Genomic DNA, 16,522 nt, shown 5'->3' with positions numbered 1-16,522 from the left:
TGAAAGAACACCAACCCACGCTTGCAAGCCAATCATAAAATGCTAATTTGATGACATATAATCAGCAGCCCTGTGATGGTACCACTACGGAAATATGCTCTGATGTGAGTGTTTCTGATTTAGAAACTAATCCTACTTCCTGTGTCTTCTTTGTAGCTGGTACTGGCTGTGGCATAGCAACATCTATAGGGGATAATGCCTCCCTTTCCACTAAGAGCCTATGACCGATGGAGCAAGCAGCAGATACAGCACTCTGCGTAAGTATTAGATCTGCTTTGTGCAGAATTAAAATCAACTTGCAAACTTTTCAGATCATAAAATAGTCACAACAAAACTGACAACACACTTCCTTGAATTTTCCTCTCCTGGAAAGGCCAAAGAGAAATGATCAATTGAAAATGCAGGGTGTTGTGGAATATATTATATACAAGGAAAGAACTGAGTATATTCTGTTAAAAGAAATGAGGGTAATTTTCTGGCATTACAAAATTCCTATTCACCATTCCAAGCCTTATCATGTTTCCTAAGGAGTTGTTATGTTGCTAACCTCAGTTCAACTGTCTCCAACAGCAGCAGCAGGAAACACAAGGAAAACAGACCGCTGGGTGTATACTCGTGGTCTCCAAGCCAGACCACAGAACTACGTGGAACTGAATTCTAATTTCCTGAAAGCCTTGCCAGCCATTTTCAGCTCAACACAAGCACTCCTCCTTTTCCTTTTCCTCAGCTGAAGATCCATACACTGGTACCTCTCCCTGTTTCCAGGTTCTGATCCCAACTGGCTGCCACTTGGATGCTTGGTCTCACCTTTTCACTCTCTCTCATGTCACCACCTGCTAAAAGCTGCCTTTAACCATGTGGTCTATAAAAAGCAGAAAACAGAAGCACCTCCATGGTTGCAAACAAGTTACAAAACAGGCAGAAAAGAGTGCACACTCCTCTCAACCCCACCTTTCTTTTTCTTGTACTTACAAATTTAGATTCCTGTGTGGGAGCACTTCCCTGGAAACATACATTAACCAGCTTTTCTGCTTATAGGCTGGTTCATTTAATACGTATACTCACATTGAAAATGACACCACCACCTGATGCTGACTGCGTGAGTACAACACAAGTTACTTGGGACATATCCTTAGCATAATGCTACCTGCTGTCTTATACTTACCTGCGCTCCTCCACTTAGCTTATCTTTCCCCAGGTGATTGCCTGTGCCCTGAAATTTGCAGTGCAGCACTACCACATATACACAGACAGACAGATATAGATGCACATAGATATATTCCTACTGTGGAGCATTTGTGCTGTAGGACTGAGTGCTGAAGAAGTCGAGATCCTGAAAATTGTTCTTTAGTGAAGAGCTCAACTGGTAGCTGTTTGTCTTTTTGAGGAAAATGAGGAAGAACTGAAAAAATATGCAGGAGGACCAGCAACAGGTGAATGATACTGTCTGCATCCACATCACGGGGCTGCTGTGTCAGTACTGGCAGACTGCTCTACCCTGAGCTTTGGACCAAATCGTTTGAATTCTAAGGTGGAATTTCTAATTCTGTATCATATGCCCATGTAAAAACTGGATGTGCACTAAAGCCAACTTGTGAAGATTGATACAAGTTCATTTTGAGCGGTCTCACTGGCATCAGAAGGGCCAATGGTTCATCCACAAGTGGGTTTTTCTTGTGTGTGTTACTTTGCTTTAGGTAAGCTCTGAGTCTAAACCAAAGATAGAAGCTACCCATTCCATAAAAGACTTCCATCCCTCTCTTAGCATTACAAATACATCTGACACCAAATAACTTTCCATCACATTTCTCGAGTGTTTATACGTAAGAACCCAGCTATAAAATAAATATGCTGTGAGGTGAATCAGCATTGTTCTCTAAATAGCCTCATATGAGACATTTCAGTGCTAAGAGGGCACTCCTTGTTCCAGGAACATTACAATATGATTAAGTTTAATTTAAAAAGAAAAAACAAATCTACCATAACTGTAGTTTTGAAGACAGTTCTACCTCAGTGCATACTTTTCTTCTACCCCCTCTCCCAGAAGTCTCACCACAATCGCCCCTTCATTACAATACATTTAAACACTCCATGCAGTTGAATAAGAAAAGCTTCTGATCAATGACTTACCTTCAAGAGAGCCAGGGCTACGTGAAAGATTATGTTCATACCCTGAAAAATAAGAAGAAAGAGACTTCAATCATTGCCAGTATACAAATCTCTTTTCTCTGCTACTTATCACCATGTAGCATCTTAACAAGATGCCATAAATCCCAAGGGAACGCCTCTCTTTTCCCTGCTACACTTCAAAGCTCATCAGTAAAGCTCCAAGGCTCAGCTCTCAAACTCCTGGCTGGGGAAGATGAAGGCTCTTTGGAGTTCTGGAATCTCACTGAGCAATTAGCCAGGTGTTTTGCATGTCACAGGACACCTCTCCAGCTCTCCACTACCTGCCAATGCTGTTTCTCATCAACAGTGCAGAATATTGTACCAAGCGGCCCTTCAGGAAACTGTCATAAATATTCGAGTTGGCAAGACTTTTCCCAGTATCTGAGAGCTGTTATCAATCACTTAATACTGTCACTGTAATTCGTTGGGAGATAACAGCAGAACTTTGGAGGAGGGAGCTGCCTTCAAGGAATTTCTGCTTCTGCAATGGAGTATTTTTCCAAGTCTCCTCCTAAAAGCATTGTGACTATACTCCTATCAAAATTAGACTTTATAAAAATGTACAGAGACTCTGGAGGCATTCCTGGGAACAAACTGTATTTTTTCCTATAGGTAGTGCAATGCCTTCAAGGGATGTTACCATTAATTAGTCTTGGAAATGCTACTATATTAGACACACTGAATATTGCAACGCTGAGTGAATTACTGTGCACTCATCATGACAACAGACTGCCTTTTTCCACTAGAGGTCACAATTGCAGCAGGCCTGAGTCAAAAAGCATTAACAGGAAACCCTTTTTCCAAAAGTGATAACGGAGATTTCAAATACAGTCGTTATTTTGCTCCTCACGCTTCGTTCTAACAAGAAGAAGGTCTGTCTGTGAGTTTCAGTCATGACACTCAATCCCAGAGCACCTACAGCCATTCTTTCAGTGCACAGCACTCCCAGCTGTATTCCAAACACCCACCTGAGGCCAGTGCCCCATTGCACGTAGCCCTGACACATGAACAGCGATGAGTTCCTAGCAGAGACGGTTGGATGGGAATATGCAATCTGTAAATGAGAGTCACAACCACAAGCCATCGCAGAGACCTTAGCTTATGACTAGGAGTAATATGTGCAGTTGTTGGATTATCAAAGAACAGACATATTACAGCAGAGGCCCTGTCTGACACACCAGGACCCTAAAACCAGAAGGCCAAAGGGACTGAAGGTACATGGCACAGCCCTTAGCAGCACTCCATCAGTCCTGAGCACAGAGAGCAACCCTCCCCTTGCCTCCAAGGAAGAGGCAACTCCCACAACTCCCAACTCAAGGTGACATTTTGGAACAGATGCAGCAAGTGCTGCAGGCGAGGGCAGTCCCATGGTGCCCAGGTTGGGCTGCCTGCACCTGAGGAGTAATGGCCAAACACCAGTGGCAGCTGGGAGATGTAGAGGTGGCCCCTGGCAGCCTTCAGGCAGGCGTCCAACACCCACGTGCTGGACTGGCAGCAAGATGCTTTACATTTCCGGTGTGATGCCTTACCCACCTGGTTTAGTAACTCATAACCACTGACTCAAACCACAGACCCCAGTGCCTCCTCCTAGTGCAAGAAAGACTGTTCTGACATTGCCTCCTTTTTCAGAACTGTTAAACTCAGCTATCTCAGCTCATTTTTTCCAGTCTCTTATTTAAAATCCTCCTTCATTTACAACACGCTGATTTATAAGACTCAGCTTAAACTCCTCCATCTATTTTAGAAGCAGAAGAACCAAAAATACCAGTGCGTACCAGACATATAAATCATCGCTAGCAGTATCCCTCCAGCAATTTTATAATGAAAACATGGAAGTACATGCAAATCACCCACAAAGGAAGGAGGAGAGAGCCCGTATTAAATAAGCTTTAGATAATGACTTTTTAAAACCAAAGGTCATCATTTTAACTGCGCATTTTGAAATAGCTGCCTTAATATCATGCAGAACTCAATATTGAAGTGTCCTTGCAAACATGAAAGCTGTCAATAATTACCTAAGTGCTTGTTTGACATACAACAGCCAAAGTGAAAAATATTCACTATCCTAGATAGCTAGACAAGAGATGCTCTTAGAGCACAGGAATGGTGAGGGGCTTATTGTGCCCTACTGCTTCTCATGCAGAAATTCTGTTTTTCAACCCAAGAAGCTTTGGTGGGCAAACAGAGGGTGTGCAGACTGCACAGCTTTCAGACAGGAAGCCCAGGGGCAGAGATCCCAGAAGGAAGGCATGTGGATGTGCTCCTCTGCAGAGCTTGCAGCGACCAGAAGAACTAGCAGTTCCTATAACAGACTGTCTAGAGGCTTATCTGTCCAGCCGAGTGTCTGCACGGTATCTTCCCGCTTCCATCAGGTGTTACTGAAGAACCCTTTTAAGCTCGCACACAGGCCTCGAGCACTCTAACAGACCTCATTAAGCTCAGGAGTTAGCTCTTCTAGTGAGAGATGTTCACAGCTCAACCCTCTGCAGCCAGAAGCACTACTCCAGGAGCCCTCAGCTTGACTCTCTCTGCTCTCCGAAACAAGCTGGCTTCTGAAAAGGCCTGATAAGAAGACGGGGAACAAGGAGCAACAAACAGATGGTAAAGGTCATGAACTGACAGAATCATAGAATGGCCTGGGTTGGAAGGGGCCACAATGATCGTCTAGTTTCAACTGCTCTGCTATGTGCGGGGTCGACAACCACAAGACAGGCTGCCCAGAGCCACATCCACCCTGGCCTTCAAGTCCTCTCAAAGTGATTTTAGTTAGTGAGATCTCTGTGGTAGAAAGGCTGCTTCTGTCCTCCCTTACAAGTGAGGAGATATATCTATATCCATCCAGCAAACCTGCCAGGAGACAGGAACAAAGGGAGCTGAGGGAGGGAGCAGCAAACGCGTTTAGGCAACTGACAAAGCTCTCCGGCACACTGGGGGGAAGACAGAAGAGTCAGGCCATACGGTTTAATCCTGTATCTGGACAACATTTCCATATGGGATTCCTTTGGGATTTCTCTCTCATCTTAAATCCTGTCTTAGAAGACAGAAGCCTTGCAGGAAGGCAGGCTACATTACATACCAGCATTCAACCCAGACCACGACAGACCTTCCTCTGGTTACAGGGCAGCTCCTATACATCATTTCGTAAGTAAAAGGAATGAAGCTCTTCAAGGAGCACACAAGCAATCCATCTGAGTGTCCTTATCTTTGTTCCTAGATTTAGGCAACGTGCAGGGGAAAGCAGTGAAGACATTGATACAGCATTCTCCAAAGTTCAGCATGAGGTGAAGAAGAATGTGTGAGCACATGCTTAAGGCTGGAGGAATCTGAAGACTAATGTGACATGCCATCAAGAACCAGTTAACCTGCTTCAGTTTACAAGTACATTTTCCTTTCTTTAAGGAGAGATTAGCTATTCCACTGAAGTTAATTTGACATTGTTTCATCACTTGAAAGTGTTTCATAATTATGTGTTCAATTGCATACTCCTTCAAAAGAGCTGTAGAGGGTAATTGGGGTTACAGACTCAAAAGGAGAATTAAAATTCTATTTATGTTTTGGATTGCTTCCAGCAAAACATTTGTTTGGCATCTGTAACACGCTGTGAATACACAACAAACTTCAGGAATGTCACAAATATATTTACGTTGCTGACACCATAAAATATGCTCTGAAGCCCAAATTTCTCTTTTTAAGTAATGCAGGCTTGGAGCTCTGCAGAGATATGCACACTGATTTGAACCTTTTACTCAGACGTACAGCTTGTGCTTTTACTCTAGTTCAATGACAAGACAATGAAGGAAATGAAAAACTAACTCACTGAAATAAGGCATAGGACAAAAGGAACAGTTCTATTCACCAAGATTTGCTGCACTTGCACACAGCACACACATGTGTACATCTGTGTTTGGTCAGGGCTACTCGCTCCAGTGACTGAATGCCATCTGAATTATTGCCTCGTGTTAGCCCAGCAGATCACAGGCACACATGAAAAGAATTGCTGAATTCCATTGGAAAAATAGTTTGTAATTCTCGCTGTAGAAGGCGAAACGAAACTTAATTTTCAAATTCTGGTTGACTCCATAGAAAGAAAAGCTACAAAACCATGACCTCAGCAATGCGGAGAAGAGCAAGCTTTGTATTAGAAATGGACACACCTTTCTTCCTAAGCAGTTATCTTGGAGAAAAACAAAATGCAAAGAGATCTTACTGCCAAGTATGAGTTATAGCTGACATCACAAACTGGTTTTCCCCCAGTGCATCCACATGTATTGCTTCTACAACAATTAACAGCAGGAAATGCTATAAACACATAAAAGAAGGAAAGAAAGTAAAAAATTCTTCATCCTGATACTACAAATGCTGTGAATAACACATACACCCAATTAAAACCAGCTGAATGAACTATTAGATAAGCAGGCACCACGGAGATAATAAAAATGGTATCTTGAGATTCAGTACTCATTGTCCACTTTTCTCTATTGTATTGCATGAAATGGCACATGATAAATATTACCAGACAACCATGAAAGTAAGATTTTGCATGAAATTGGTTTTGGTTGGTTGCTTTTAAAAGAAATGAATGTGATTCCAGAGTGCTAGTAAATATTTAGATGCTTTGTGTGACTTTCACCTCATTTAATGCTAAGATATTGCAATAGCTGGATGAAGTCTACAGTGCTACAAGATTAGCCCCTTTTCTATCAAGTTTCTGTGATTGCTTTCAAAGTATAAAAATTATAGCCCCAGGATTTTAAGGCATTTTCACATACCCAACTGCTCCCTGGCTTCTGGTGTTTCTGCAGTGGCGTGCTCTTAACTCACCAGCAGCTGGCTACCAGCTGGCAGCATGCCTTCTGTTTGCTTGACCAAGCCATTCACTAACATCACCTTCTCACTCCTTGTTTTCAGAGGCTCAAACTAGAGGACTTTCACTCTTTCCAAATCTGAAAGTATGGGGACAAAAAAATGAGGGCTGAGTCCACATCAAGGGCATACAAGGACGCTGAGGGAGCTGGGCTTGTTCAGCTGGGAGAAAAGAAGGCTGCAGGGTGACCTCATAGCAGCCTTTCAGTACCTAAAGGGAGCCTACAAACAGGAGGCGAATCGACTCTTTGAAAGGGGAGATAACAGCAGGACAAGGGGAAATGGTTTGAAGTTGAAGAAAGATTTAGTTTGGATGTCAGGGGGAAGTTCTTTACCAAGAGAGTGGTGAGGTGCTGGAACAGCTGCCCAGAGAGGCTGTGGATGCCTCGTCCATCCCTGGAGGTGTTCAAGGCCAGGTTGGATGGGGCCCTGGGCAGCCTGGGCTGCTCTGAAATGTGGAGGTTGGTGGTCCTGCCTGCAGCGGGGGAGGGTTGGAGCTTCATGATCCTTGAGGTCTCTTCCAACCCGGGCTACTCTAGGATTCTATGATATGATTCTATGATAGAGACCTCAGATCTCTGCAGACAGGTCCTCCAACTCCGCATGGAATCAGGGAATGGCATCAGACATACTAAGAGGAGAAGGAACCTTCCAGACCCCAGTTTTCTTGAGAGGAGATGCAGCACAGGATTTGAGACATCACAGATGTGTGTCCTTCCCTTCTTCATGTTCCCTCAGCCACAGCACACAGGGGAAAATGCATGCCCACGTTCAACCTTCCTCCATGCCATCTGATCTCTTTCCCAACGTCCGTTCTTCATTCTGTCTCTATCACAACACAGCCCTGGCACCTGCTCTGTCACACCTTCACCTTCATCATCCCTTGAATGCAACGTTTACTCCTTAATTTAATGTATTTCATCAGAAATTCAGCAGGCCCTCAGTTTCCAAGCACGAAGTGACGGAAAATGTTTTGGCAGAGGCAGGCTGCACCACCCTCTCTTTTAAAAACAGCCTCCAAATTAGCTCAGCTTCCTGGATTTGTTCATGGAATATCACTCTCTGCTGTTTGTTATCTCTCCCTTCAGTTATTTCTGAAGCATTTTTCAGCACTGCCAAGACTGCCTGGAATATGCTGCTATCCCACTACAGCAGATGGCACTGGTGTTAAGTAAGCATTATGGAAATTTACTGTATTCCTAGAAAAATCAACCAAGTGAACATCAACTAGTAAGTTGCTAAATTACTTCAGTGGCACTGGGGAAAGTGATTCGGAGACATACTGTGATACGGCATTAGCTGCCTCTGCCTGCTAAGGCACAAGCAGGTTGCTCTCTTGGATCCCTGTCTCCACTAACTTCTTACCTGTATCTCAAAATGTTTTCCAAAACAGAAATAGGCTCAGTGTTACAGGACCACAACATTTATCAACATCACCAAAAAGGTACCTTCTGTTCACAGAAGTTATCTTGAATTGCAGATTGCTGTGAAATTGTTTTTCCTTTGCTCATGCTGAGTGTTTATCACCAGCCTTCCCATAATTGGGGATAAACAACAGCTATGAATAGAAGACATGTAAATTATGGATGTCACAGGAACAGCTGGACAACACAGTGTAAAGCATTATGTTAAACCTGGAGGCTCACCAAGAACCTCTTGAATGTGCCCTATTAAAATACTCCCCTCAATTCAAGCTGGAGTTCTTACAAGTTCTCTATAGCTTTAAAAGTGAATAGAGCTTTTTGCATGCTGCATCCCTGAGGCACAACAGAACGCATTGTTATATGCCTCCAATGTTTTTGCTCTTGATTGGAATTTTATATCCCAACACCAAACGCTTCTTATAACCTTTAGTTAGAAAATAACTTGCAATTCTTTATTATAACCTGGACATTTTAAACACACGCATACAAAAGCTTTGGCAAGTTCCTCATCCATAAAACACAATCAAATACTACATTCATTTTAAATTCTTTTCAGTTTAATTTCTGTTCCAGTACTGGAAAAAAGCCACAGTGCTATACAGTCATCACACAAATTAAGCTAAAGTTCCTTTTAGCATGGATTTATGTAATTCATCTAAATAATAAAAGCAAAATATCCACTGTACTCCAGACCTCAGGCTTTTGCAGTGAAGGTGATGATGAGTGATGTATCAGCAGACGCTTCTTGATGCAGAGAAGTCTCAACTGTTCTCTCAATAATTGACATAACATTCTGTATCTTTCTATAGTGTATGTATCACCCTAATTGTCTATCACTGCCTTGCCTCACTATGTTTAAAGGAACGTCTATTTCAGGAGACAAGAGACTGCACATGCTATATTCATGCATACATGTCACACTATGAATTAATGTTGCTGCACGAACGTCGCAATTCTTTTGTGAAAGTCTTGCTGGCAGCAGCCTTGCAAAGATAATTTCAGAGTCTAATCCTGGTAAGCATCATTTAAAAACACAAACTTTTATACAAGAACTCGTGCCTTACTGTGTGGAAGGCCTCAAACCACCTAACAATCCATGCCTACTTTCTTCCTCAGAATAGCAAGCCTCAAATGCACAAATCAGTGCTATACAATGAGATCCCTTCCACCCACAGCCTGAGACACAACCTATTCTCTTTCTTAAACCAATTAGGATCTAGCTGGAACAAGCTCAGAAGGAAAGCCTCCCCAGCCTCTCTAGATGGAAGTGTAGTGGCTATAGAGACTTCAGGAAGGAGGCTGAGCTCCACAGAAGGTGTAACACAAAGAGAGATGGACAGGAGGAATAGCATGGGATAAATGCCAAAGCTGGACAGTCTGTATTTGTGCAAAGGAAAACAACCCCAAGGCCCAGCCTTCTCCAGCTCACATGTATGACACTGACTTCACTCTTCACTTTTGTACACAGCACTGAAATATTGCACGTTTCAGTGCTGCATCGACTCATAATATCAGTTGAGTTTTTAATATGCTGTTCCTGAGTTAGGTTGCTGTTTCACAAGATTCACTGAAGTACATGCAGAGTGCGGGGTGTATGGATTTACAGATGAAGTGGGCTTGCTCCCCACTCAACTCCTGAGTCAGTTTAATAAATTCAAATGTTAATCTGCTCTTTTTCAACCTAGCAGTGCCGAAGCACTCACTGTGACAGACAGAAAGCAGCATCCTGCTGGGGCATCCACTGCAGGAATACTGTTCTTACTTCTGAGCCACACCACACAGCTCAGTGTCTCCTGGCACACCCGTTCCCCAGCAAGGCACACAGAAGAGAGAAATCAAATCCTCCATGCCAATACTTTGAAACCTTCTGAGATTGTCGTGATCTCACTGTGAAGTGGTGCTCCCAGGCATCATGGCAACATAAGACAGAGCTGCTGCTACGTAGTCCTAGGGAAGGCAGCCTCATTTCTCTGATAAGAGCTGTACAGAAAACAATGCATTCATACACACAAGTGACAGGAAAGCAGTTGCATCCTTGTCTTTTCAGTCCTGATCCAAAAATCGCAGCTCTGCAGTCAAAACACTAATTTTTGTAATGGACTATGTAATTACTGACACTGAGATATGTAAATATATGTACCAGCGCAGGAAAGGCAGCACAGAGGGATTTTTGCACACTCCTTGAAAGGAAAGAGCCACAATCCTTTTGTATTCTATATCCCCAATGCCTGCACACGAGAGCAGCCAGACACACACACAGCAGGTTAGCAGTAACACCTCAAAATGCCAGGTAAAGAACAGAATGTCAGTTTGAGCTCTGAACCTCCTTCAGTTTTGGCAGCACTGTATGTGTGTGTGTATATACATCCCAAATGGTCTGAGTATTTTCTTTTTTAAGAGGAAACTTTTGTGAAATCAAAATTAAAAGCTTCTAAGTAGCCTGCCAACTGTTTTTCTCCTCTTTTAAATGTCTAATCAAGGTTACTTGTTCAGTGCTTCTAAAAAGCGTTTTGATTCCAAGTTGTATATTCTAAAATGCAAGAGGAAATTAAATGTTAAAAAGTTAAATGATGCAAATTTTTTAGTCAAAGGTGGGAGCAAGACAAAGCAAGCTCAGGAGCATTCAATAGCATGATGTCACATTGATAGTTAAGACTGACAAGCCCACACAGAACTCTGCATTTCATCAACACGGTTGTTCTGTAATGCAAATAGAAACAGCAAAAGGAGACTAATGAAGTGGCTGGAACAAGCAGCTAACAGGAGCCTTGGAGGAAGCTCTTCAGCTGACACTGAGATGTTGAAATTTATCTGCAGAGCCAGGCTGAAAACCACACACTCTGATGTAATCTCATGGATGCTTGCAACTGGATCTAGAGGTTGGTTTGTTTGCTTTTACCACTTGGACAGCAAGTACTAAGCCTTACAATTAGCACCATCATGGCATGGCTTACCTGCCCCCAAGCTGGCAAATTTTCAGTTTCTGTCCAAGAAAAGACAAAGAATTTCAAAACATCTCCTTTCCAGACAACCCTGGGTGAAATATTCTGTCCTACGGTTATCGAGGCGACACTGGTTATTTTTACATTAAGTAATTCTGGGGTTGAACCACATCTTCAGCAGCCTGCATATGGCTTAAAAAAAGGTCAGAGAAAGACAACAGGATGGAAGAATTCAATCCTGTAGAGGCCACGGCAAGTCCAAAACTCGTGTGAACCTGAGCTATTATTTAGTTATTAATCAAGTCATTTTTAATGCAAGAATGACGAAAAGACCTTGACAGTAATAGCACACGCTTTGATTTGATTTTAAAAATTTCTCCACAATTCCCATCACAAATTCAGCTTATTTTTCATGGGATCCCACCTCCCTGGAATCCCATGATGAGGATGATCCACGAATGACGCACCCTGAAGGCCCACATCCCAGCTGCGGAGCTGCCACTCCAGCACATGCAAGGGAAGCAGGCAGGCCTATCTGACCATAGCTGCACAACAGCAGTGCTTTGAATGCTTCCTCTCCAGATTGAGAGTTAAAAAGTATCTGTAGCATCTTTTCCAGCCACGGTCAAGAACTGAAATGACAAATCTCATCCAAATGTTCCTGGGCGATACCAAGCCATTCATCCACAATTCAAAGATTTTCATGGATATCTTGGATACTTTGGAATGACCACTTTTTTGCAGCACCCAGGCAGCAATGGTTTCAATGGTTTAACCATTTATTTCCCTTCACCCAATACTTTTCTTTCACAGCAGATACATAGGACGTAAACTTGTTGTCAGCAGCAGACAGGACAGGATTATGGAGAAAGCACAGCCAGGAAGGAAACTTGAGCTATTTTAAACTCATCTGTATTTATGACAAATTAATGAGAAGGCTGGAAGCTTGTTTAAATGTAAAAAAAAAAAAAAAAAAAAAAAGCCACCATAAGACTTCAAAGGAGTTTGATTTTTTGAGGATTTTTTTTCCAGAAGAATATGTTCTGGGCTTAGCAGCTGCAACTGTTTTTTCTCCTTCCAGTTGCTGGAATTATAGGCATGCTGTTTGTTCAGAGATAAAGAGCAATTTAATGCAGACAAAAATTATTTTTTGACTGCCCCACCACTCCTTTTGGAAGCTGCCTGGACAGACTGCTTTGCAATACGATTTCAGGCTTCCATTAAGGAATGATTTCTTTCCTATTTTGTCTACGTGCCTTCAGATTTTATTTTCTCTCTACGGTGAGGGTCAACTAGATTTTTAGTTTAACGTGATTTTAATCTACACTCCTCTCACAAATGCTCAGAACTGCCTGCTATTCCAGACTGGGTGAGTCATGAACATTAGGAGCAATCTTCTGATAGTCTGCATTGTTGCCTCTGTATGTTCTGTCTACAAACTGCCCCACTGTTTCTCAAGATGTCTGTACGTACCTTCTCACTTGAAATCAATTTTCTTATCACTTCTGATTTACTTTTAACTGTTGCAAAGGATGCTCCTTTGGTTCTATATGACTGCCCTCCACAGATGCTAACCAGTTTCCCTTTCTCTAGCAGACTCCCGCACTGGTTTCCCTACATCCCTTTCAGATTCCATCACCTTTCTCCCCAGACATGCTGAGATAAACACTGCCATACGTGAGATGAATGCAAATATTTAAATCTGTATTAACCATAACTAAAATCTCTCTACAGCACGTTTCACCTTCAAGCCTAATGCAGTAAGAAGTACACGAGCTTCGGATGGGATGCAGCTATACTGCTAGCACAATAATCACACTTTGGAATGGCATTCTGTACTTCTTGATAAACAAGTTCTTAAAATGGTTATTTCCCAATGCAGCACTATATCAAGATCAGAATGAAGGAACAAAATCAACCAACAAAGAATGATCAAATCCATGCTGGAAGACCATTCTAAAACCTAATTCACAAACAACCCCGAAGGTATTTTGTTCTCTGTTGGACAGCTATCTCTGCAAAAAGGAGGGCAGAGGCAGGACAAACCAACAACTGTTATTTTCCTATTTGCACAACTAGAGTAATCAAGGCACTGTGAAAAAGTTAGAGCTCAGATATATCCAAACTGAAACATATTCATATGTAAATATGGAATCCACTCTCCACTATTACTGTCACACTCACTTGGATACTCACTGGAGGTATTAACCTTTCTTTTTTAATAACTGAGCATGTATGCAAAGCAATATGTGTTTTCTTAAGGAAAACACAGTGAGTTATGAATTGCAGGCAATATTTGTTTTGCAAGGAATGTTATCAACGCATGTGCAGCAAGCCTGAAAATCCCCAAGTAAAATACTTCATGCTAAAAAATGTACAGAATGAACCAGAGTCAACAGTGTTTCACATTCATGAAGCCCTTTGCATTTGAAAATACCAATTATATACACGTGTACACAAATGTACACGTACATATATATGACCACCTCTACACCCTGACTTCCTGATGACAAAAAGAAGTACTTACATCTCACCAAAATAAACACTCCTGACTACCTTTTTTGTCTTTAGTCAAAGTGCAGATGTGTCTACAATACAGACGTGCTATTTGGTACCTGGAGTAATGCATTCCCCCTCAGTTGGAATAACAGGGAAAAAAAATAAGGAAAGAGAGTTTCATTAAAGGGTACAGTTTAGAAGTTTAGAAGTTCTCATTATTTGTCATCATGCCTCTGGGTGACATTCTGAAATGCAAAATCTCAAGAGTTTTATCACTAAAAGCCTACTGGGTATCTTCTGGAGATTAGAATTTCCAACTTTGAATCAACTGTGTAACAAATTAAATGAGAACAGATGTGTACATCAGATACTGTTAATAAGATGCCTTAGTAAAGAATGAGGCAAATCACAATTTTAATTTGAAAACCAGACCAGCATTTCACTGAACATATCTCTTCAATATAAAATCATGGTTTCTGAAGAATTCGGTACACACAGTTAAAGTGTAAACGACTCCAACAAAATGAAACAGAGAAGGACAGAAGTTCTTAACACATTCACGAGTTGGAGAAAGGGCTTTCTGATTCAAGGGTTCTTCTTACCTCACAAAGTAGTAAATCAATGATGTGGAAGACCATGCAGAGTGGAAATTTGGCAGTAAAAAGAGTGAGGAACCACTGGGACGCGTACATATGAGCTTCCAAGTTGAGGTCTGAGAAATGGCTATACAAATCAGGCAACTGCTCCTGGAGTACAGGAAAAAATAATTAATGCTTCAGTACTCCTCCTTAACACGGGATCATCGTCTGCAGCGTCAGTAAGTACCAGGTTGCTGAAGACTGAGAAACAATGAAGTGAAATCCTGGCTTCTTTTGAGCAGCAGTAATAAGTTTAATGTTATCAACGCATGTAATAACTTTTAGTGGTCACGGTTACAGTTTTAATGAGATACAGTTTTAATGACATTTAATAACCACTATGAATTCTATCACAGCATCAAACAATATTACATTAAATTATACTGAGAAATTACAAAATCTTCAATAGAGGAAAGACTGTGTAGCTGTGAAATTTACATCATGTACATATATATTTTAAAAAGTTATTTCTTAATCATGTCTTGTCATTTATAAACTATTCTGTTAAAAAAGCAATAGATACTGGAACAAGCTCACCTTGCAGACCATGAAGTGAAGCTAGCTCTAGTAGCTAGCTTTCACTCTGCAACAGAAACCCAGGTCAGGTCTTAGTGAACTGCTAGTAAGTGTTTATTAGTCAGAGCAGTAGCGTCAAACTTGCAAGTTTTTTATTTAACTTGCTCTGAATAGGACATAATTACACCCGAAAAAAGAGCAATGCGCTGAAATCACAGTAGAATGACCTACACTTAATTTGTATTTCATAAGTGTCAAGATGTCCTGATTTGCCTGACCTCTTAACCACCAGTACAACTCTTACGTAGCAGGACACTGATAGTGGCAGACCGAAAAACTGACTTTGGCCTTAGCAGAGCAGAGAAATTCTCTCTGTGTAACGTAAGAAATTAGGGAAGAGACAGGGTGAGTAAACAGACAGTGGGAAAAAAAATACAACAGATTAGCAGCAACATCATTATATGAAAGGAAAAAAGAAATTATAAGTAAATCTGATTTCACAGTGTTTGGATGTAGTATTAAGCTTTCTTGCCTTGGTTCTATTCCACCTCTAAACAAGGGCTTTGCTGCCCAGAAGGTGATGGAAACAAAGCACCAGTCCCCACTCCAGCGTTCCCATTTATAAAGTGATTTGTTAGTCTGGCCCCACCTGCATTAGCTTCTCCAGCTGGAAAAACTTGCAATGGAGATCTTCAAAGTTATTTCTGTAGAGGTCCCGCAAGCCATAGTCATACATGATTTTCACAAACACACAGAACGCCTGCTCCTCTGGCATCTGGAACAACACACAAATGTGATTTTAAGAACTGAGCTGAGGATGGACATTCCTTCCACAGACAGACACACACGCACACACTTAAATACCTTAAGATGAATTCAAAACCAAGGATGTATTAAATTTTTCAGCAAAGCACACAGAATTTAGAATTAAGCTACTAAAATCTCAAGGGGATTGTTCTACTTGATGGACACCCTGATGTGGCTCTGTAAGACTTCCTCTGAAGAAAAGGAGGGATCAGATCATAGGCTCATGTCAGTATTGCATCCCTACAACCATACAACTGCCATCACTATTCTGTGTGCCAATAAGTCTGAGATCCATCTCAGGTGCAGAAGTCCAGCTTTAAATCAAAACACAAAGCAAAACACAACAACAAACCACCCTAAGACACTGACTTCTACCACAAAAGACTTGGTTAGTTGTGAAATACGCAGAACTGAGGTATAACCAACCCTCTGTGAGAATAATGCTTATCTACTCTCACCCAAACCCCAGAGCATGACAACCTCTGAAGTCAGGTTTTCCATGATGAATAAAGAAGAAATAAATGTTGCCTTCAGAATCTCCTTGTGACCTTGAGGCTGGCTGATCCCCCCTTCTGACACCATGGTATTTTTTTTCAGAAGCCCAATCTCTGTAAACTCTGTTTCATGTTGGCCAAAATTTCTCACTCAACAGAATTTCAGAAAG

General features: G+C 41.7%; 1 protein-coding gene across 4 annotated transcripts in view; it reads right to left on the bottom strand.

Moving 5' to 3' along the window:
• RABGAP1L (RAB GTPase activating protein 1 like) overlaps positions 1 to 16,522 on the bottom strand; it is a 200,308-nt gene that overhangs the window by 66,269 nt on the left and 117,517 nt on the right. For all 4 annotated transcript variants that reach the window (XM_085231859.1, XM_085231860.1, XM_085231857.1 and 1 more), the window contains exons 16-18: positions 15,701 to 15,826; positions 14,500 to 14,643; positions 2,131 to 2,172 (exon numbers count right to left, since the gene is read on the bottom strand). In XM_085231859.1, coding sequence (XP_085087985.1) covers positions 2,131 to 2,172; positions 14,500 to 14,643; positions 15,701 to 15,826 — 312 coding nt within the window. The remainder of the gene's footprint in view (positions 1 to 2,130; positions 2,173 to 14,499; positions 14,644 to 15,700; positions 15,827 to 16,522) is intronic.

This window comes from Meleagris gallopavo, chromosome 10 (genome assembly GCF_905368555.1).
Source record: "Meleagris gallopavo chromosome 10, MGAL_WU_HG_1.1, whole genome shotgun sequence".
NCBI lineage: Eukaryota > Metazoa > Chordata > Aves > Galliformes > Phasianidae > Meleagris > Meleagris gallopavo.
The sequence above is the reverse complement of the archived record's forward strand: the minus strand, read 5'-3'. Positions and strand labels throughout refer to the sequence as shown.